General features: G+C 42.1%; 1 protein-coding gene across 4 annotated transcripts in view; it reads right to left on the bottom strand.

The window, feature by feature from the left end:
- Positions 1–24592, bottom strand: part of dock3 (dedicator of cytokinesis 3) — a 918089-nt gene that overhangs the window by 90211 nt on the left and 803286 nt on the right. For all 4 annotated transcript variants that reach the window (XM_043708484.1, XM_043708482.1, XM_043708483.1 and 1 more), the window contains 2 exons: positions 16963–17049; positions 11189–11293 (listed from right to left, as the gene is read on the bottom strand). In XM_043708484.1, the coding sequence (XP_043564419.1) occupies positions 11189–11293; positions 16963–17049 (192 nt within the window). The remainder of the gene's footprint in view (positions 1–11188; positions 11294–16962; positions 17050–24592) is intronic.

The following is a 24592-nucleotide window of genomic DNA, read 5'->3' as shown; positions in this document are numbered from 1 at the left end:
CCAAAAACGGGCAGGTTAGGTGAATTAGCCATGCTAAATTCCCCGTAGTGTTAGGTGAGTTACTCTTCAGAGTGTTGGTGTTGGGCCGAAGGGTCTGTTTCCACACTGTAAGTAATCTAATCTAATCAAATAACACAGAAATATATGTGTACTTGGCTACGCGCGTGCACACACACACACCTGATGAAGGAGCCTCGCTCCGAAAGCTAGTGTGCTTCCAATTAAACCTGTTGGACTATAACCCGGTGTTGTGTGATTTTTAACTTTGTACACCCCAGTCCAACACCGGCATCTCCGAGTAATAAATGTTAGCATCAATCTGCCGCATGTTAAATACCTAACAGTCGAAGGTAATAAGGTAAAAAGATGTTGGGTACTGATTAGTTAATTGTACTTACGTGTGTATAATGTGGTCTTGTGGCACAATGTCCTACTTCTGGGATAGAAGATCTGGACTCAAGTCGCACATCGGAATGTAATAGCCATGGAAGTGTATCACAACACATTCAAACAGATTGATTCAAAATTTATTTAGGTATATACATAAAGAAGAACCAGCCAATACAAGGGTAGTGGAGGGGAAGTATAGAGTCATAGAGATGTACAGCATGGAAACAGATGCTTTGGTCCAACCCTTCCAAGCCGACCAGATATCCCAATCCAATCTAGTCCCACCTGCCAGCACCCAGCCCATATCCCTTCAAACCCTTCCAATTTGTATACCCATCCAAATGCTTCTTAAATATTGCAGTTGTACCAGCTTCCACCACTTCGTCTGGCAGCTCATTCCATACACATACCACCCTCTGTGTGAAAAGGTTGCCCCATAGATCTCTTTTATATCTTTCTCCCCTCACCCTAAACCTATGCCCTCTAGTTCTGGACTCTCCCACCCCAAGGAAAAGATTTTTGTCTATTTATCCTATCCATGCCCCTCATAATTTTGTAAACCTCTATAAGGTCACCCCTCAGCCACTGACGCTCCAGGGAAAACAGCCCTCCAGGGAAAACAGCCCCAGCCTGTTCAGCCTCTCCCCATAGCTCAAATCCTCTAACCCTGGCAACATTCTTGTAAATCTTTTCTGAACCCTTTCAAGTTTCACAACTTCTTTCCAAAAGGAAGGAGACCAGAATTGCACGCAATATTCCAACAGTGGTCTTACCAATGTCATGTACAGCCGCAACATTACCTCCCAACTCCTGTACTCAATACTCTGACCAATAAAAGTAAGCATACTAAAAACCTTCTTCACTATCCTATCTACCTGCGACTCCACTTTCAAGGAGCTATGAACCTGCACTCCAAGGTCTCTTTGTTCAGCAACACTCTCTAGGCCCTTACCATTAAGTGTATAAGTCCTGCCAAGATTTGCTTTCCCAAAATGCAGCACCTCACATTTAGCTGAATTAAACTCCATCTGCCACTTCTCGGCCCATTAGCCCATCTGATCAATATCCTGTTGCAATCTCAGGTCACCTTCTTCGCTGTTCACTACACCTCCAATTTTGGTGTCATCTGCAAACCTACTAACTGTACCTCTTATGCTCGCATCCAAATCATTTATGTAAATGACAAAAAGCAGAAGACCCAGCACTGATCCTTCTGGCACTCCACTGGTCACAGACCTCCAGTCTGAAAAACAACCCTCCACCACCACCCTCTGTCTTCTACCTTTGAGCCAGTTCTGTATCCAAATGGCTAGTTCTCCCTGTATTCCATGAGATCTAATCTTGCTAACCAGTCTCCCATGGGGAACCTTGTCGAACGCCTTACTGAAGTCCATATAGATTACATCTACCTCTCTACCCTCATCAATCCTCTTTGTTACTTCTTCAAAAAACTCAATCAAGTTTGTGATACATGAGTTTCCATGCACAAAGCCATGTTGACTATCCTTAATCAGCCCTTGCCTTTCCAAATATATGTACATCCTGTCCCTCAGGATTCCTTCCAACAACTTGCCCACCACCGACATCAGGCTCACTGGTCTATAGCTCCCTAGCTTGTCCTTACTACCCTTCTTAAACAGTGGCACCATGTTAGCCAACCTCCAGTCTTCTGGCACCTCACCTGTGACTATTGATGATACAAATATCTCAGCAAGAGGCCCAGCAATCACTTCTCTAGCTTCCCACAGAGTTCTAGGTACATCTGATCAGGTCCTGGGGATTTATCCATCTTTATGCATTTCAAAACATACAGCACTTCCTCCTCTGTAATCTGGACATTTTGCAAGGTGTCACCATATATTTCGCTACTTTCTATATCTTCCATATCCCTTGCCACGATAAATACTGATGCAAAATACTCATTTTGTATCTCCCCCATTTTCTGCGACTCCACACAAAGGCCACCTTGCTGATCTTTGAGGAGCCCTATTCTCTCCATAGTTACCCTTTTGTCCTTAATGCATTTGTAAAAACCCTTTGGATTCTCCTTAACTCTATTTGCCAAAACTATCTCATGTCCCCTTTTTGCTCTCCTGATTTCTCTCTTAAGTATACTCCTACTTCCTTTATACTCTTCTAAGGATTCACTTGATCTATCCTGTCTATACCTTACATATGCTTCCTTCTTTTTCTTAACCAAACCCTCAATTTCTTTAATCATCCAGCATTCCCTATACCTACCAGCCTTTCCGTTCACACTAACAGGAATATGCTTTCTCTGCAATCTCGTTATCTAATTTCTGAAGGCTTCCCATTTTCCAGCAGTCCCTTTACCTGCAGACATCTGCCCCAATCAGCTTTCGAAAGTTCTTGCCTAATACCATCAAAATTGGCCTTTCTCCAATTTAGAACTTCAACTTATTGATCTGGTCTAACCTTTTCCATCAGTATTTTAAATCTAATAGAATTATGGTCGCTGGCCCCAAAGTGCTCTCCCACTGACACCTCAGTCACCTGCCCTGCCTTATTTCTCAAGAATAGGTCCGGTTTTGCACCTTCTCTAGTAGTACACCCAAATGCTGAATCAGAAAATTGTCTTGTACACACTTAACAAATTCCTCTCCATCTACACTATGGCAGTCCCAGTCTGTGTTTGGAAAGTTAAAATCCCCTACTATAACTACCCTATTATTATTACAGATAGCTGAGGTCTCCTTACAAGTTTGTTTCTCAATTTCCCTCTGACTATTAGGGGGTCTATAATACGGTGATCATCCCTTTCTTATTTCTCAGTTCCACCCATATAACTTCCCAGGATGTATTTCCAGGAATATCCTCCCTCAGCACAGCTGTATTGCTATCCCTTATCAAAAACGCCACTCCCCCTCCTCTCTTGCCTCCCTTTCTATCCTTCCTGTAGCATTTGTATCCTGGAACTGCCAGTTCTGCCCATCCCTGAGCCATGTTTCTGTAATTGCTATGATATCCTAGTCCCATGTTCCTAACCATGCCCTGAGTTCATCTGCCTTCCCTGTTAGGCCCCTTGCATTGAAATAAATGCAGTTTAATTTATTAGTCCTATCTTGTCCCTGTCTGGCCTGACTGTTTGACTCGCCTCTATTCTCAATTGTACCAGTCTCAGATTGATCTCTTTCTTCACTATCTTCCTGAAGAACACAATAAAACTTGGCGCAGCACTGCAAAAGCTTGATGGACAAAGGTCATAGCTTAATACTCTCTTCCCATGCTACCTTGAGGGTTGTAATCCATGCAGAACTTCACGTATGCACCAAAAATATCTGGCACAGAATTTATGCTGTAAATATAACTTTTCATTAGAGATGCAATGAGGCATTTCAGAATGCCATTTATAGTATCTAAAGAAATTGAACTGTGTTACACTTAATGTCAAACCTGAATTGTTATGTATTGTATTTCTGCACATTTTAGGATATAGAATCCTTACAGGCCCTTCAGCCCAACAAGTCCACACTGGCCCTCCAAAGAGTAACCCACCCAGACCCATTCCCCCTACCCTATGTTTACCCCTGACTAATGCACCTAACCTACACATCCCTGAACACTATGGGCAATTTAGCACTGCCAATTCACTTAACCTGCATACCTTTGGATGTGGGAGGAAACCAGAGCACCCGAAGGAAACCTACACAGACACAAGGAGAATGTGCAAACTTCACACAGACAGTCGCCCGAGTCTGGAATCGAACCCGAGACCCTAGCGTTGTAAGGCAGCAGTGCTAACCACTGAGCCACTGTGCGGCCCATATTTTATGAATAAACTATCATTTTTTTAAAAATCCCCACATGCAGTAAGATAACTGGGAATACTGATGTGGAAAGAAAAAGTGAGATGTTGAACACAAGGGAAACAGGAGGATGGAGAGGATTAGAGGAAAAGGGCAAAGCAAGAAATTCCTAACTCTCAGAGAGGAAAGTGACATTGGGAGATTAGAAGAAATGTTGCAGCTGTATAAAGCAACGATCAAAAGTACAAAGGAGTTAGGAAGATGCCCGCGATGGAAGGGGAGTGAGTTCATACAAGGTCACAGAGGAAATGGTTATTCAGGGAGGAAAGGGCAGGTATACGATTTTATAGAAAGGATTGTAATATTAGATTAGATTAGATTAGATTACAGTGTGGAAACAGGCCCTTCGGCCCAACAAGTCCACACCGACCCGCCGAAGCGAAACCCACCCATACCCCTACATTTACCCCTTACCTAACACTACGGGCAATTTAGCATGGCCAATTCACCTGATCCTGCACATCTTTTGGACTGTGGGAGGAAACCGGAGCACCCGGAGGAAACCCACGCAGACACGGGGAGAACGTGCAAACTCCACACAGTCAGTCGCCTGAGGCGGGAATTGAACCCGGGTCTCAGGCGCTGTGAGACAGCAGTGCTAACCACTGTGCCACCCGTGCCGCCCACCAATATATGCAAAAGTGTGAAATGTGATGGTTTGACAAAATCAGGTGTGTTGTGAAATGTCAATTTGTGAATGGAAGAGATAAAGTCAGTCACATGTTTGTGGTACACAATGGCTCACTCTGCCTGTAACAGGTTCATGCTAAGTAATATGTTTGTATTCTATGAACCCATTAGCATAAAACTTCTAAATATTACATCCACCCTTAAAGTTAGTGGCATATGAAAATCTTGTCATTGGGTTTATGTTTGTTTGTGTGGTTGCATGTAATGTCAGCAGTTTTCCTGTCTAACTTGCTGGCACAAGGGAAGCAGGAGAATATATGTGCATGGAGGCTCAAAACTGAAAAGGGGTGAGAGTGGTGTTCGGGACAGAGGATGATATAGAGTGAGGTCAAGGCATGGAAAAATAGAAAAGAGATCCAGTGGAAAATGGAAGGTGGAAAAACATTTTATATTTGACATCAGGGAGCAAAGGATTCTGGGAAAGGAGAGACTTTTTTATTTCTGTCCAGCTATATGAGTGAGTGTTTTCTCAACCAGAGACCCTACCTTTGTAGTGCCTTCCACCCAACCATCTCCTCTAACCTTAAACACCAGAGGCACATCAGGTAAGCTATTTTTTTACTTTTTGATAAGGGGACTATCAGGGATGGCAGTGCAGGGAGAGGAATGTTTCTCCTACATGGTGTATGAGGTGAGGGACGCCATTAGTATCCCATCCAAGTACATCTGCAGGAAGTGCACCCAACTCTCGCTCCTCTAAGACTGTGTTAGGGAACTGGAGCAGGAACTGGATGAACTTCAGATCATTCGGGAGGCAGAGGGTGTAATAGATAAGAGCTACAGGGAAGCATTTACTCCTAGGCATGAAGAAAGCTGGGTGACTGTTTGAAGGGGGAAAAGACAGTCAGTGGAGGGATCCCCTGTGGACGTTCCCCTGAAAAACATGTATACCATTTTGGATATTGTTGGGTACTTACCAGGGGTATGCAGTGGGGTCCAGGTCTCTGTCCAGAGCCTGTCCCTGTTGCACAGAAGGGAAGGAGGGAAAGGAGGAGAGTTTTAGTCATTGGGGACTCAATAGAGGGTCAGATAGGTTTGTTGGGAACGAACGAGATCACGGTTGGTGTGTTGCCTCCCAGGTGCCAGGGTCTGTGATGTCTCAGATCGTATCTTTGGGATCCTGAAAGAAGAAGGTGACCAGCCCCAAGTCATGGTCCAGGTAGGTACCAACAACATAGGTAGAAAGAGGGATAGGGATGTGAGGCAGGATTTCAGGGACCTAGGGTGGAAACTAAGAGCTAGAACAAACAGAGTTGTTATCAGCTGAACATGTGGTTGCGGGGATGGTGCTGCAGAGAGGGTTTCAGGTACTTGAATAACTGGGGCTCATTCTGGAGAAGGTGGGACCTCTACAAACAGGATGGTCTTCACTTGAACCAGAGGAGTACTGACATCCTGGGTGGGACATTTGCTGGTCCTATTGGGTGGGTTTAAACTACCTCAGCAGTGGAATGGAAATCTGAAGTGTAGTTGCAGTGCACAGGAGGATAAGAGTAGGGAGGACATGGACAGAATTTCATGGTCACAGAAATGCGCTAGCAGACAGCAAGCTGGTTTGGAGTGTGTCTACGTCAACGCCAGTAGTATCCGAAATAAGGTAGATGAGCTTGCAGCATGGATAGGTACCTGGGACTTCAATGTTGTGCCCATTTCACAGACATGGATAGAGTAGGGTGAGGAATGGATGCTGCAGGTTCCAGGGTTTAGATCTTTCATTAAGAACATGCAAGGCGGTAAAAGAAGGGGAGGTGTGATCATGTTAGTCAAGGATATTATGATGGTGACTGAAAGAACTTTTGACAAGGATTCGTCTACTGAGGTAGTATGGGCTCAGGTTAGAAACAGGAGGAGAGGTCACACTGTTTGGAGTTTTTTTTATAGACCTCTGCAGAGTTCCAGAGAAGTGGAGGAGAGGATTGGCAAAACGATTCTGGGTAGGAGTGAAAGAAACAGGGTGGTCATTATGGGGGACTTTAACTTCCCCAACATTGACTGGAAATGCTTTAATTCTAGTACACCAGATGCATCAGTTTTGTCCAATGTGTGCAGGAGGGTTTCCTGACACATTATGTTGAAGGGTCAACAAGAGGGGAGGCCACACTGGATCTGGTGCTTGGTAATGAACCAGACCAGATGTTTGATTTAGTTGTAGGTGAGCACTTTGGAGAGAGTAACCATAATTCAGTTATGTTTAGTTTAGCAATGGAAAGGGATAGGTACATGCCACAGGACAAGAGTTATCGATGGGGCAAGGGCAATTATAATGCAACTATGCAAGAATAAGAATGCATAGAATGGGGTATCACAATGCAGGGAATGGGGACAATTGAAATGTGGAGCTGGTTTAAGGAACAGATATTGTGTGTCCTTGATAGGTATGTCCCTGTCAGGCAGGCAGGAAGTGATCAAGTAAGGGAACCATGGTTTACTACAGAAATTGCATCTCTTGTTAAGCGGAAGAAGGAGACATATGTGTTGATGAGACAAAATGGTTCAGATGAGGCGATGGAGCTAGGAAGGATTTAATGAGAGAGTTAAGAAGAGCAAAGAGAGGACATGAGCAGTCTTTAGCAGGTAGAATAAAGGATAACTCTAAAGCTTTCTATTGGTATGTAAAGAATAAAAGGATGACTTGGGTAGGAACAGGGCTAGTCAAAGACAGAAGTGGGAAGTTGTGTGGACCCTGTGGAGATTGGAGAGGTGCTAAATGAACATTTCTCATTGGTTTTCACTCAGGAAAAGCAGAATGTTATAGGGGAGAAGAATGAGATACGAGATATTAGACTAGAAAGGATTGAGGTTAATTACAAAGAGGTGTTATCAATTCTAGAAGGAATGAAAGTAGACAAGTTTCCTGGGCTGGATGGGATTTATCCGAGGATTCTCTGGAAAGCTAGGGAGGAGATAGTGGAGCCTTTGGCTTTGATATTTGAGTCGTTATTGTCTTCAGGTTTAGTACCAGAGGACTGGAGGATTGAAAATGTTGTGCCCTTGTTCAAGAAGGGCAATAGAAATGACCCAGGTAATTATAGACCAGTGAGCCTTGCTTCTGTTGTAGAAAAGGTTTTGGAAAGGATTATAAGAGATAGGATTTATAATCATCAAGCAAGCAACAATTTGATTTCAGATAGTCAACATAGTTTCATCAAGGGCAAGTCGTGTCTCACAAACCTCATTGAGTTTTTTGAGAAGGTGACCAAGCATAAAGATAAGGTAGGGCAGTTGACGTGGTGTACATGGACTTTAGAAAACCTTTGATAAGGTTCCACATGGTAGGCAATTGGAGAAAATGCAGAGGCATGGAATTGAGAGTGATTTAGCAGTTTGGATTAGAAACTGGCTTTCTGAAAGAAGGCAGCGAGTGGTGGTTGATGGAGAATATTCAGCCTGGAGTATGGTTACTAGTGGTGAGCCAGAAGGATCTGTTTTGGGACCACTTCTGTTTGTCATTTTAATAAATGACTTAACGCAGGCACAGGTGGATGGGAGAGTAAGTTTGCAGATGACACTAAAGTCGGTGGAGTAGTTAACAGTGTGAAGAATGTTATAGGTTGCAGGGGGACTTGAATAAACTGCAGAATTGGGCTGAGAGGTGGCAAATCGAGTTCAATGCAGCTAAATGTGAGATGATTCACTTTGGGAAGAATAACAGGGAGGCAGAGTACTGGGTAAATGGAAAGATTCTTGGTATTGTGGATGTGCAGAGGGATCTTGGAGTCCATGTACCTAGATCCCTGAAAGTTGCCACCCAGGTTGATAGTACTGTTAAGAAGGCATAAGGTGTGTTAAGTTTCATTGGTAGAGGCATTGAGTTCTGGAGCCGCAATGTCATGCTGCAACTATACAAAATGCAAGTGCGGCTGCACTTGGAATATTGTGTATGGTTCTGGTCACCTCATTACAGGAAGGATGTGGAAGCATTGGAAAAGGTGCAGAGGAAATTTACCAGGATGTTGCCTGGTCTGCAGGGAAGCTCTTATGAAGAAAGGCTGCAAGACTTGGGTCTGTTCTCATTGGAAAGAAGAAGGCTAAGAGAGGATTTGATAGAGACAAACAAGATGATCAGAGGATTAGATAGGGTAGACAGTGAAAGTCTGTTTCCTAGGATGATGATGTCAGTTTGTACAAGGGGGCATAACTACAAATTGAGGGGTAATAGATTTAAGACAGATGTCAGTGGCAGGTTCTTTACTCAGAGAATGGTAATGGCATGGAATGCTCTGCCTGCCAATGTGGTTAACTCAGCCACATTAGGGAGATTTAAACAATCCTTGGATAAGCACATGGATGATGATGGGATAGTGTAGGGAGATGAGCTTAGAATAGTTCACAGGTCGGCGCAACATCGAGGGCTGAAGGGCCTGTTCTGCGCTGTATTGTTCTATGTTCTATGGAGTTGAGGGCATGGAAGAGTGAAATGGTAAGGGCCTGGAATGTAGAGATAAGGGTAGATGGTGGAGCAAGTCAAGGGTAAAAATAAGTAGAAGCCTCAAGATTAGTATCAGTGCTGTCCAAATGTGTGTCCATCTCAGTGTCGGATGGCAGAGTCCTTGCAGACTTTGAGTTCACCACATTTCAATTATCCCCACCAAGAATGATCTAGAATGAACATTATGTACGAACGTTATTTTTTCGCAATGAGGAATGTCCCTGATTGCCCTGTAACAATTGATATGTGTCAGTACATTCAGTTCTCTGACTAAACAGTCTCAATAAATAATGATGATGTACATATGAATAAAGTGAATGTAATGTGAAATATTTACGAATGGGATTTAATTTTGAAAAATACCCTTGACACGTGGGCTCTCTAGTTTTATGTTAATAGTATTTGAATTGTGTAGAAAAGTCGTGATGATGATGCAGCACCTTTCTGAAGGCTCTTTTACAGTCTGCCTGTGGCTGCAGGATTTTTAGATACTTTCAGGTTTCTCTGCTGAATAGCTTCTTCTCCTGTGAGGTTCCACACATTTCCTGTGTCCTTCGCTGCCACTTTCATTTGTAATTATAATCATGTTGGAAATGGGAAAAATCTTGAGACTACGTTTGGCACAAAGCTCTGGTTACACCATTAGGATCAGCACTTTTTTGACATAATTCTTCTTTAGTGAAGGACAGGATGGGATTTTGACGCACTAAGGATGGAAACTGGATTTCGTACAGTGAAACCTTGCTGAATTTATGCAGTCAGAAGGACACCAGAGCCATTTGAAAATGGTCACTGGGATCCAATTCCAGATTTCCCAACCCTATTCATCCACCAATTTGTGCTCTCACAATATAAAGGTGGTAATGGCAAGTTCACACCCTATATTCCTGATGTGGCTGGGAATGTGGGGATTGGATTCTTCAATCTTACCATTTTTCTCCTGGGATATAAATATCTTTTCTGCAAATTGTGGGTCACATATTCCTGAGGAGTTGTGAACCACAGTTTGGATTCAGGGACCTTATGAAAGGCAAGTATAAAAACATTTTACCCCTGCTTTGCCTGCACCCTCCCACCCCCACGACCCCTTTCAGCCTCAATGCCAACTCATTCCAACTTCAGTTCCTCATGGCGCCCTAAAACCCTCATGCTAAATCAATCCCAACTCATGCCTCCCATCCATTTCAACAGCCCTTATAACCTCTTTGACCACTTGCCAAAATATACTACGTATAGAAAGAATACACCTACAGCTACAATGGCATGTGTGAAACTGCTTAGAAAAAACAACCCATTTATTAGTTTTTGACAAACAGAATGAGTGTTCCTAAAACCATATAAATAAGCCAATTGAATAGACCACTAAAGTATCAATAACTGAGGCTTTCAACTCATTTTACCATTGTGAAAATAAACATTAAGTCATTGGCAAAAGAGATTACAGAAAAAAAGTTTTATAATTTTATAGAGCTATAATTCAAGCAAAGTCAAGCTTTTCTGCATCTGTGCAACCAAACTAACTCTCACAATTTATTGTTAAGAGTCCAGACTCAAGCTTCACTCACCTTTTGAAGCACCGTGACTTGTATTGTTGAGGTTTATTTTGGAAGTACAGGAAAAATAATATTTGGATGATCAAATAAACATAGGCTCATACTTAAGAGGCATGGATGTGACGAGAGAGGAAGGAATATTATAGCTTATGCCTAGAAGGCTGAGCTACAAGGATCCAAACAACTTCATTTATCTGTACTTCCCAGTGATCTTTCAGGACATTTCAATATTTTGAAAAAAGAATACACCTTTGAAAATGTCCACTGGCATGAAAATTAACAAATAGGATTGTACTCACACGTAGGTAAAATGGAAACTTTCTACCATAAAATCCAACCCTAAAGAATTCTGGTTCCAGACGCTGGTGCTCCAATATATTGTCGTAATATGCAGCTTCCATTTTCTGTTAATGAAGAAAAACTAGCGGTTATGACCCAATTCTAGAACACTGCAAACACTGAAAGTAAGATGGCTTGAATAAAGTGCATTCTATTTATATAAGTTCAGTCAAAATTTGACTGTCCTTTACTTTGGGCATTGACTCAGTTCTGTAGGCACTGGCAGTCCTTCAACCTCCTCAGGCAGATGGTCAATGTTGAATTTAGACAGTAGTTTTCATGTGGTGGATCAATGCTCATGGGCATCACAACTAAGCATGATTCTAGCCTTGTTTGTACTCCACACAGAACAACGGTAAGCACTGAGCCTGTGCTTCGTGGATTTACCGAGACATCATTATTAAAGGGATGTGATTTATATGTATTCATCTTTTGTTTAAGAATTTAGATTGCCAACTAGTAGCTCATAGGTGTTGGTCTATAGAGTGTTGGTCTAAAACCTAACAGAATTCTTTGAAGAGGTGACAAAGTTGTTTGATGAGGGAAGGGATGTAGATGTCATATATATGGACTTGAGTAAGGCATTTGATAAGGCTCCCTGTGGTAGGCTGATGAAGAAGGTGAAGTTGCATGAGGTCCACCGTATTCTAGCTAGATGGATAGAGAATTGGTCGGGCAACAGGAGACAGAGGGTAGAAGTGGAAGGGAGCTTCTCAAAATGGAGAACTCTGACCAGTGGTGTCCCACAGGGATTCGTGCTGGGACTACTGTTGTTTGTGATATATATAAACGATTTGGAGGAAGGTGTCAGGTGCCTCATTAGCACGTTTGCAGATGACACTAAAATCAGTGGACGAGCAGATTGTGAAGGGGACTGTCAGAGAATGCAGGCAAAAATGAGGACTGCAGATGCTGGAAATCAGAGTCTAGATTAGAGTGGTGCTGGAAAAGCACAGCTGGTCAGACAGCACAGCTGGTCCGAGGAGCAGGAAAATCGATGTTTTGGTCAAAAGCCCTTCAGCAGGACTGAAGGCAGGGAGCCTCTAGGGTGGAGAGCTAAATGGGAGGGGGTGGGGCTGGGGAGAAGGTAGCAAAGTGAACAATAGGTGGATGGGGGTGGAGATGAAGGTGATAGGTCAGAGGGGAGGGTGGAGCGGATAGGTGGGAAGGGAGATTGGTAGGACAGGTCATGAGGGCGATGCTGAGCTGGAAGGCTGGAACTGAGGTAAGGTGAGAGGAGGGGAAATGAGGAAACCGGTGAAGTCCACATTGATGTCTTGGGGTTGAAGTGTTCCGAGGTGAAAGATGAGGTGTTCTTCCTCCCAGGCGTCGGGTGGTGAGGGAGCGGCGGTGAAGGAGGCCCAGGACCCCCATGTCCTCGGCAGAGTGGGAGGGGGAGTTGAAATGTTGGGCCGTGGGGCGGTGTAGTTGATTGGTGTGGGTGTCCCGGAGATGTAGGTTTTGCAATTCTGGCGGTGGCAGGGGAAGTTGCCGGGGGGTGGGGGGAGCGGGGGGGTGGAGGGGACCTGACAAGGTAGTCATGGAAGGAACGGTCTTTGTGGAAAGGGGTAGGAAGGGAAATATATCCCTGGTGGTGGGGTTCCTTTGGAGGTGGCGGAAATGTCGGCTGATGATGTGGTTTATGTGAAGGTTGGTAGGGTGGAAGGTGAGGACCAGGGAGGTTCTGTCCTTGTTATAGTTGGAGGGGTGGAGTTTGAGGAAGGAGGTGCTGGATGTGAATGAGATGCGTTGGAGGGCATCTTCAACCATGTGGGAAGGGAAATTGCGGTCTCTAAAGAAGGAGGCCATCTGGTGTGTTCTGTGGTGGAACTGGTCCTCCTGGGAACAGATATGGCGGAGGCGGATGAATTGGGAATATGGGATAGCATTTTTGCAGGAGGTAGAGTAGGAAGAGGTGTAATCCAGGTAGCTGTGGGAGTCGGTGGGTTTGTTAAAAATATCAGTGTCAAGTCAGTCGCCATTGATGGAGATGGAGAGGTTCAGGAAGGGGAGGGAGGTGTCAGAGATAGTCCAGGTGAATTTAAGGGTGGGGTGGAATGTGTTGGTGAAGTTAATGAACTGCTCAACCTCCTTGCGGGAACACAAGGTGACGCCGATGCAGTCATCATTGTAGCGGAGGAAGAGGTGGGGAGTGGTGCTGGTGTAACTATGGAAGATGGACTGTTCTACGTAGCCAACAAAGAGACAGACATAGCTGGTGCTCATGGCTGCCCCTTTGGTCTTGAGAGAGTGGGAGGATTTGAAGGAGAAATTGTTAAGGGTGAGGACCAGTTCAGGCAAACAAATGAGTGTGTCAGTGGACATTGGGAGAGGAAGAAACGGAGGGCTTGGAGGCCCTGGTCATGGCGGATGGAGGTGTAGAGGGATTGGATGTCCATAGTGAAGTTGAAGCATTGGGGGCCAGGGAAACGGAAGTCTTGGAGGAGGTGGAGGGTGTGGGTGGTGTCTCGAATGTATGTGGGGAGTTCCTCAGTGGGGCAGGAGCATGCTGAGACAATGGGTTGGCCAGGATGGTCAGGCTTGTGGATCTTGGGAAGGAGGTAGAATCGGGCGGTGTAGAGTTCCTGGACTACGAGGATGTAGCAGAATATAGATAGATTGGAGAGTTGGGCAGAGAAATGGCAGATGGAATTCATTCCGGACAAATGCGAGGTGATGCAGTTTGGAAGATGCAATTCAAGAGCGAACAATACACTAAATGGAAAAGTCCTGGGGAAAATTGATGTATAGAGACATCTGGGTGTTCCGGTCCATTGTTCCCTGAAGGTGGCGATGCAGGTCAGTGAGTGGTCAAGAAGGCATACAGCATGCTTTCCTTCATCGGATGGGGTACTGAGTACAAGAGTTGGTAGGTCATGTTACAGTTGTATAAGATTTTGATTCAACCACGTTTGGAATACAGTTCAGGTCGCCAAATTATCAAAAGGATGTGGATGCTTTGGAGAGGGTGCAGAGGAGGTTCACCAGGATGTTGCCTGGTATGGAGGGTGCGAGCTATGAGGAGAAGTTGAGTAAGTTAGGATCATTGTCACTGGAAAGAAGGAGTTTATGGGGAACCTGATTGAGGCCTACAAAATCATGAGAGGTGTAGACAGGGTGGATAGCAAGAAACATTTTCCCAGAGTGGAGGACTCAATTACTAGGGGTCATGAGTTCAAAGTGAGAGGGGAAAGGTTAAGAGGAGATATATGTGGAAAATTCTTCACGCAGAGGGTGATGGGTGCCAGGAATGTATTGCCAGCAGAGTGGTAGGGGCGGGAAGGATAGTGTAATTTAGGATGTATCGAGACAGATACATGAGTGGGCATGGAGCAACGGGACACAGATGTTTAGAAAATAGGCTGCAGATTTAGATAGAGGATGTGGATCAGTGCAGGCTTGGGGGAGCCGAAGGGCCTTTTCCTGTGCTGTAATGTACTTTGTTCTTTGTCTTTTTCTTGAGAAAGGGTTTAATAATTAACTAAGTCAATTTTTCCAGAAACATGAAGTTGAATCAGAGAGCTGATGACGAAGTATTAATGAAAGTTTGTTTTTATTGTGGGGGTTTAGATTGGAAGTGTTTGGTTGGAATTTTGCAAATTATTAAAGGGCTGAGGAAGTATAAGCTCTTTATTAGGAAGTATGACTGGTCAAAAGAAAAAGAAAACCTTGCAGCTCACAGGGCAAGAACTGAGAAAGAAAAGTCATGTAAAGCCTACAGATCTAATAGTGAATTAATTTCTCAGATGTTTGAGTAATTGTAAAGTGATATTGTTGGGAATTTCCAGCTGCTTTCAGTTCTAATGAAGAATCATGCTGAACTTGAAGCATGATCAATGTTTCTCCCTCCACAGATACTGCCAGACCTGCTGAGTTTTTCTAGCACTTGCTAATTTTATTTGGGATTTTGTTTTGTTGTGAGTTTTGAAAATTTTCAAACTTTCAAGAAAGCTTTTGTATTATTTTTATTTCTCTTGTGTAATAAACTTCTATTTTATTGGTAAAACACATTTATAGTCTTATGTTTCAGTAAGAGACTGCCACGTTAATTGAAGAAAAAATAATACACGCTCTGTCAAGCCAGATTGCATTCTGGGATCCTACTTGTCCAGTAGTAATGTCAGCTGAAGTCATAATGATATTCTTACCTCACAAAAATCTATTAGTTCCAATATAATACAATATTGTCCAGGTACAAGAAGCCTGGATGACTTTCCCTTTCCTTGTCCACATGGTGAAAGCCTCGAATCTTTCGGTCCAAGGTACACAGTGGGCACTTCATTTACTTATAAAAAAGATATTATACAGACTGTTTCCATGCCATTATAAAGGTGTGAACCTACCAGGCTGCACACAGAGAGTGCAGGTAAGAGAATTGTGGCTATTTCTGAGTAAAAATATTCCTGGGAAAGCAGGATTTTAGAATCACTGCTTAAAAGCATTCTTCCTTTGGAATGAAAACAGCATTTTCAACTGGCTGCTTTTATTTCCATGAAAAAACAATTCCACTCACAAATCAATGTTACAGCGAATGCAAGTGGCAGGCAACCTGAATCTTGACTCTAACCTCCAGCATCTGCAGTACCCACTTTTGCCTTGAATATGCCTCTGATGCCAGTATGGGTATTTGTAGGGGCTACAGCTGTATTAATAATTTCATGTTAAATTATATTACATTCAAGTTGCCCATCTCTTGATCTGTGTGGGGTTGATCTATTGATGAGGGAATAGTCTAGTCCCTTGTGCATTGAGTAAATGAATGCTGCTGAGAATAATGGCTGAAACAATGGGGTTGACCCCAGTACTGCTGGTTTAGAGGTGGAGAGATAAAATAAAAAAATCAGAACCTGTCAAATTTCAATCTAAAATGGTTGCACAGAGTAAGCTTATATTTTAGTAGGAACATTAAAGGGTGACCTATGAGATGTTTAAAGGGTTAATAAGGTAGATTAAGAGAAACTAATTTCTCTGGGAAGAATCCAGAATTAAGAATAACCTTAAAATTAGAGTAGGCTGTACAGAGATATTTTCAAAAGGTATATTGTCACACAAAGGATGACAGAAATCTGGCATTTTCTCATGAAAAAGCAGTTTTCGGGTTTCAGGCAATGGTGCCTTGTGCAGGAACAATAATTGACTAATACACTTAATCGAACAGTTCTTGATTCCACTGTCACAGCCTTGATTTATAGGAGTGTAAATTTCTAGTGTTCTCTCATAGAAAGGTTTAGATCATTGGTAGAGCTTTGGAAGCTCATGGTGTTGAAGCTCACTGAATCAAGGCAGGTAGAAGATTGAATTTGAGATTTTTCTGTATGTTGGGTTTAGTTCCATGTCAGTCAGTGTAATAACAGGAACAACCACATTGGAAGTTGTGTCTGGCTCCTTTAGAAGGACAATCCTCTCTGCTGGGTGCCTGTCTCTCAAAACTGTGACTTCAATAAAATATTTTGCCTTTGTCCAATGGGAAACTGCCCAAGAGTCTGCACAGGACTGCCTACCAACAGCATATTTTGTGCACCGTATATCAAATTTTGAAAAGGTGTGCTGTCAGCATAACACATAATGCTACTTTTAAATGTCCTTGTGACAACATTACTCTGTGTACTTTTGATGGAAACTGCATATATTTTCTCAGACTATCAATTTCAAATGTCCGATATGAATAAAGACTTGATTTAAATTAATTTTGTTCGTAAGGAAGTGGTATGATGAATGGCTTTGCATTATATACCCGGATCCAGCTGAGACTGTGGTAATCGTAGAAGGCTTCGTATTGACTGGCCAGCTCCCGACAGAGAGGAATTCCATACTCCCAGCACTGTGGACAATAAAAATTGTGAGTGAGTTCAAACTAAATATAGAAATGCTCAAAAGAGATCGTTAGAACAAAGACTAATTTCTGACAGCAGGATAAATCAATGCAATATAGTTTGTGAAGGCATGATGGGTCCTGAGTTCTGATAGTCTAGGGCATCGAGTCTGCAACCCTGAGCCTTAATAACCCAGACAACTCTGTTTCTATTTTCAATGATATGTTTTATTTGTATTTGCTGGTTTGAAATTCTGAGCCTGGTGATTTATCTTATTGATGGGCAAATCCTAAATTTAATCTTCAACCAACACTTAAAATAGATACCTGGTCATTATCATTGCAGTTTATGGAATCTTGCTGTACACAAATTGCCTGCAGTCACAGCTTGTGATACATGGCAAATTAATGGGAACATCGGCTGAGTCTCTGTAGTCACACAGCTAAGCAGTACACAAAGGTCATGAAGCTTGGACACTCCTGAGATATATAAAGGAAAGCTATTTAAATTAGTAATCAGTGAGCAGAGAGATTCCCTGATGCCTGTTCCAATAAAACAAACATGTAATTAAATTAAAAGCAAAAAATATTAGGAACACTCAGTAGGTCTGGCACAATCTATGGAGACAGGAAGGTAGGAATAATGTTTCAGTTCAATAGCCTTTTGTCAGGACCTTTAGAGATCTGCCATATTTTGTTTTTCATTCTATTATGCAACAGAACCACAGAGATTATAAGGTCCTAGGATCTGGTTTCCTGAAGTGGTAGGAGTGTTACAAGCGGTAGTGGTTGGGGTGCCCATATGACTGTTGTTCATTGTCTAAATATGTTGCTGACAAAGGTGCCTGGTGCTGGCAGTGCCTGATTAAAGCAAGCAGTCAATGATGTCAAGAAAAAGGCAGAAATCAGTATCTCTTTTTACTTTTTCAAATTAGTGATAATTTGGAGAGTGATTGGTAAAGAGAAAAGAATAGGGGGAGAGAAAAAGAGTCAGACAGACCAGCAAAGGAATGGAGAAAGTGAAAGACATACAGATGGGGGCAGGGAAGAGACATTTTTAGAGAGAGAGAGATAGAGACAGAGAGAGAGAGAGAAAGAAAGAAAGAGCAACAGAGACCAATAGAGAGATTGATAGTGAGAGATTGGAAAAAGACTAGGAAGGGAGAAAAACAGATAGTCAAGAAAAGAAAGAAACAAAATGGAGATAGAAAGAATAAAATAGATAGTACATAATGTGTCAAACACAGCACCCTTTCTAGGTTAATACTAAAGATTGATTTATCTCTTTCTTTTCTCTATGACCCACATTAACTCATTGCCAGAGTACTGTTCCAGGATATCCTATGGTTCCTCAATCAAATTGACCTGTTTTTAAAATTATGTGAGCTAAGGCACTAAATGTCATCAGGCTACTTGACTATGGAGACATCTCAGAAAAATGTGATCTAATGCTTGCCTTATGCTACTCAGTAGGGTTCCAGCTATAAGAACCCTGGCTGACACTCCACTCTTAACTCAGTAATACTGTGTTGAATCATTTTGCCTCATCTTAGTTTAACACAGACAGGGAATTGAACAAGGTATATCTGGCTCACCAACTGACTGGATGATCTTTCTGAGTCATCAACAGAAAACAATGCTATATTCAATCCATAAAGTTGACTGCAGAGATACACTGCTGGGTTAGTGAAGCACAAGTCTCACTTAATTCAAATTATTCAGCATGTTCAGTGAGGTGAAGTGAGGTGAATTACTTGCTGCACAGACAGGAATTAAAGGGAAAAGGTTCCCTTGGATTTTTGTTTGCTACTGTTCCATTTTCAGCTGAGGGAGAGACAAGTGAGTTGAAGACAACTATTTTAAATTTAAGTAAGGGCAATTATGAGGGCATGAGAACAGAACCAGCTAAAGTGAACTGGAAAATTAGATTAAAGTACAGGTCAATAGAGGTGCAGTGGCAGACAATTGAAGGGATATTTCAGATTACATGGAATAAGTAAATTCCAATGAAAAGGAAAATTTCAGGAAAAGGGTCCTATTATCTGTGAATATGTGGCTAACTAAAAGAGTTGAAGGTATTAACAAATTTAAAGAAGAAGCATATAATTACACAAGGATATAGAGCAGACTATAAAGAACAGCAGAGAATTACTAAAATATTAACAAGGAGAAAGGTAGCTAGAAATTTAACTAACAGATATTAAGCATTTTCACAGATATTTAAAAAGAAAGAGTTAAGAAAAAAAATTAGCCCCATGCAAAGTAAGTCTGGAAAATTAATAATACAAAATAATAAGAGAGTAGATAAATTGAACAGATACTTTGTATCAGTCTTCACTACATTGGATACAAACAACATTGCAGAAATAGTTGTAAATCAGAAAATGGACATAAGGGTAGAACTCAAGAAAACAACAATCATAAGGGAAGTGATACTGAGCAAATTGTTGGAACTGAAGGCTGACAAGTGTACCTGGATTCTGAAGGGCTTCCATTTTCCAAAATTCCCCAGTTTCAAGGAAGCTGCCATTAGATTGGAAAATAGCAAATGTAACTTCCTTATTCAAAAAGGGAAGGAGACAAAAATCAGGGAACTATAGGCCCATTAGCTTAATATCTGATATAGAGAAGATGTTAGAAGATATTATTAAGGACATTGCAACAGGGACTTAGAAAAATTCAGGCTGAGTCAAAATGGTTTTGTAAAAGGAATATCATGCTTAGCGAAATTAAAAGAGCTGTTTGAAGATATAACATGTTTTATCGATACAGTGAAAGTGCTGTATTTGGATTTCCAGAAGATTGTTCATAAGGTATGGCATCTAAGATTAGAATGGAAAATGAGGTTTATTGAATGGAGGTGCCAATTAGCTTGGGAAAATTGGCTAACTAACAAGAAAGAGACAGAAGGCAAAGTAGGTAATGTTTTGGTTAGCAAGATACAACAAGTGACATGTCACAGGAGTCAGTATAGGGCCCTCAACTTCCACACAATGTATATTAATTATTCAGATGAATGAACTGATGGTGTGGTTGCTGATGACAGAGAGATTGGTAGGAAAGTAGGATGTGAATAGGAGATAAGGAAACTATAAAGAGACATATGTCGGTTAAGTGAGTGAGCAAAAGATCTGCCAAATGGAGCATAAAATGGAAAAAGGAGAAATTGTCTATTTTGGCAGGAAAAATAAAAAGGAAGCATATTATCGAAAAGGTGAGCGATTGTAGAGCTCTATACAGAGGGAACTAGGTTTTCAGCTGAATTGTTACTGTTCGGACACAGACACAGCAAGTAAAGAGGAAACCCGATAGAATATTATAATTTATTGTGAGAAGACTGAAGAGTAGAGAGGTAATACTTCAGTTATACTTGGCATTGTTGAGACCACGTCTGCTGTACAGAGCATTGGCTTCTTAACCTAAGGAAGAATGTGAGTGAGTTGGAAGCAGTTCTAAGAATGTTTACTAGACTATTACCTAGTCTTAGGTGCACTGTCTTATGAGGAAAGGTTGGCCAGGCTTGGCTTCTTTCCATTGGAATTTATAAGAGTAAGAGGTGACAAGACTGAAACATACAAGTTCCTGAGGGGCTTGACAAGGTTGGTTTGAAAAAGTTTAGAGTTAGAGAAAATCTAAAATTAGGGGTCACTACTTGAAAATAAGGGGTCACCTACTTAGACAGAATTATAGGCCAGGACACCAAGGAGACCTTGCTTTCTCTTCTTTAAAATAGTGCCATGGGATCTTTTACATCATCTGAGAGATGGCCCAGTCTAACATCTCATTCAGAAAGGTGACAATGAATAAATAGCAAACTTTGTAAGCAGGGTAACAGAGCTGATTGGAGCCCAGGAGTTTCTTTGCAGTCGAGGTTGAGAAGTTGGAAGACACAAAATTGGCACAGCCTCAAAATTGACAGAATGGTGCGAATGCAGCAACTTTACAACAGCATTGTAAATGTTGACAGCAGATTATAATACAATAGATTGACAGGAAATTCATACAAACATATGATTTTTCATTTTGTTATTTGAACTTTACTGTGTCAAAAGAAGATCAAGCAGAGATCTGTAACATCTATTTAGTGAACACCTGGTGGATATGACTGGTGCTTAATAACATCTTACGGGAAGATACAAATGGAGATTAAGGACAAAAAAAGCATCTCCCAGCTTTCTACTCATGTGCAATGATAATGATGGAAGGTCCTGAATCTGTTTTCTATGACTGTCCTTCAACAGAAATCCTAATGAGCACAATACTTTGCAGGATAAGATAATATTCAGCACTTGATAAATCAATTAACTTTAATCCAATCAAGCCACGACACAGTGTCATAAAAATAGTAAATGCTAGAGAATCTCAGCAGGTCTGGCAGCATCTTCAGAAATACAGAATTAGCGTTTTGAGGTTCCAAAGAAACTTGCTGAGATTTTCCAGCACTTCCTGTTTTATTTCAGATCTCTAGCATTGCCACTACTTTTCTTTAACATGATATTGTGTCCCTCGCTCCATTTTACTGATGTTTGGCGGCTCTCTGATGTACTCATCACAAATTTTGGCTAATGTAGATTCAAAGACAGTAATTATAATATGAAAAGACCATATGGTAGGCCATTCAACCTTCTGAATCTGCTCTGCCATTCAATGAGATCATGGCTGATTTAAAAATCCTCAACTCTACTTTTCTGCTTTACCCCCATAATCCTTGATTGGCCTACTGATTAAAAGTCTGTCTACCTCAGCCTTGAATATCATAGCATCTACAGCACTTTGCAGTAAAGTATTTGACAGGTTCACTACCTGCTGAGGGAAGAAATTCCTCCTCATAACAGTTTTAAATGGGTGATCCCTTATCCTGAGATTAAGCCATCTAGATTAGACTCTTCTACAACCTTTCCGCATCTACCCAGTCAAATGCCCTAAAAGTCTAGCTTGTTTCAATAAGGTTGCCTCTCATTCTTTTAAACTCCAATGAGTATAGACCCAAAAACTCCCAAAGGCTCATCTGGGATTTGAATCTGGGATCTCAATCCCTACACAGCCCAAAGCAAGGACCATACTCCGAGACAAATGAGCCAGCTCAAACAGACATTGAGTCATACAGCACGGAAACAGATCTTTTAGTCCAACTCGTCCATGTCGACCAAAGTATACTAGTCCCATTTGCCTTAGAGAGTCACAGAGATATACAGCACAGAAACAGACCCCTCAGTCCAACGTGTTCATGCCAACCGAATATCCCAAACCAATCTAGTCCCACCTGCCAGCTCCCAGCCCATATCCCTCCAAACCCTTGCTATACATATACCCATCCAGATGCCTTTTAAATGTTGCAATTGTACAAGCCTCCACCACTTCCTCAGGCAGCTCATTGATACACATACCACACTCTGTATGAAAACGTTGCCCCTTAGGTCTCTTTTATATCTTTCCCCTCTCACCCTAAACCTATGCCCTCTAATTCTGGACTCCCTTACCCCAAGGAAAAGATTTTGTCTATTTATCCTATTCATGCTCTTCATGATTTTACAAACCTCTATCAGGTCACACCTCAGCCTCCGACGCTCCAGGGAAAAAAGCCTTAACCTATTCAACTCCTCCCTATAGCTCAAATCCTCCAACCCTGGCAACATACTTGTAAATCTTTTCTGAATTCTTTCAAGTTTCACAACATCCTTCCGATAGGAAGGAGACCAGAATTGCAAAAGTGTTTGGCCCTTGTCTATTATAGCCTTTCCTATGTATCTGTCCAAATATCTTTTAAATGTTGTGACTGCACCTGCATCCACCACTTCCTCTTGAAATTCATTCCATACATGAACAATCTTCTGAGTGAAAAATTTGCCCCTCTGGTCCCTTTTAAATTTTTCCTCTCTCACCTTAAAATTATGCTCTCTAGTTTTGAACTTCCCTACTCTAGGGAAAAGACCTTTGCTATTCACCTTATCTACGCCCCTCATGATTTTATAAACCTCAATAAGGTTACCTCTCAATCTCCTACACTCCACTGAAAGGAGTCCCAGCTTACCCAGCCTCCCCTTATAATTTAAAATCTCCAGTCCTGGTAAAGCTTTCCTGTACCCACTCCAATTTAATAATATCCTTCTTGTAGCAGGGTGACCAGAACTGTACAAAATACTCCAAAAGTGGCTTCACCAATGTCCTGTACAACTACAACATGACGTCCCAACTCCTACACTCAACAGTCTAAGTAATGAATGCAAGGGTGCCAAATGCCTTCTTAACCACTCTGTCGCAACATTCAATGAACTATGTACCTGAACCTGTCGGTCCCTCTATTTAACAACGCACCCCAGAGCCCTACCATTAACTGAGTAATTCCTGCCCTTACCAAATGTGACACCTTACAGTTATCTAAATTAAACTCCATCTGCCACTCCTTGGCCCATTGATCCAATTGATTAAGATCCCTTTGTAAGCTGTACCATCAATTTTGGTTTCACCTGCAAACTTATGGTTCCTATATTCTCATCCAAATTATTTATATAAATGACAAGCAATAGTGGACCTAGTACCAATCCCTATGGAACACCACTGGTTACAGGCCTCTAGTCTGAAAAACAATCTTCACCATCACACTCTGTTTCTTACCGTCAAACCACTTTTGTATTCAATTGGCAAGCTCTCCTTCAATCCCATGTAATCTAAATTTACTAACCAGTGTACCATGCGGAACCTTGTCATAGGCCTTACTTAAATCCATGTAGGCAATGTCCACCACTTTTCCCTGAACTAGCTTCTTGGTCACATCCTTTAAAAAATTTAATCATGTTTGTGAGATACAATTTCCCACACAAAAGCCATGCCGACTATCCTTAATCAGTTCTTGCCTCTCCAAATGCTAATAAATCCTGTCTCTCAGATTCTCCTCCAACAATTTACCCACCACTAACATCAGAGTTTTTGGCCTGTATTTCCTCGGCTCCTCCTTGCAGCCTTCTTAAATAAAGGCACAATGGGGGATCCAAGATGGCGGCGACCCAGTAAGACTGAGTCTATAGTGCTCCTCCCAAGACTTGGGCACAGTGGGTCACCTACCCCCTACCAAGCTCACCAAATCATTTATAAATCATTTATAATAGTTTAGTAACTGAATTAGTGGTTTAATATTACATTTAAGCTACATTTAAGCAACTTTATCCTAAGTTAAAATGACTAAAGGGAAAGGAGCCCGAGGCTCTCAGCAAGCAGGAACCCCTCCCCCACACTCTACAGCTGCAGCAGAGGCGTCCACAGCCGCCCCGAGGAACTTACCTACAGTAGCAAGTCTTGCAGAAATGCTTTCCAAGCTTGACTCGAAGATCGATGCCTTTATCGTCGAATCCAGAAATCGTTGGGAGTCGCTCTCGGCCGCGCTGCAGAAGCACGACCGTGAAATTGAAGAAATTCAAAGCCGAGTCGGAGGGGCGGAGCTAAAGGCCGCGACCTCGGAGACAACCGCTCAATCGGCCGTGGATCAAGTCCGGACTCTCGAGCAGCGAGTCCGGACCTTGGAAAATCATATTGACAACCTCGATAATCGAGGTCG

The sequence above is a fragment of the Chiloscyllium plagiosum genome, chromosome 18 (genome assembly GCF_004010195.1).
Source record: "Chiloscyllium plagiosum isolate BGI_BamShark_2017 chromosome 18, ASM401019v2, whole genome shotgun sequence".
Lineage (NCBI taxonomy): Eukaryota > Metazoa > Chordata > Chondrichthyes > Orectolobiformes > Hemiscylliidae > Chiloscyllium > Chiloscyllium plagiosum.
The sequence above is the reverse complement of the archived record's forward strand: the minus strand, read 5'-3'. Positions and strand labels throughout refer to the sequence as shown.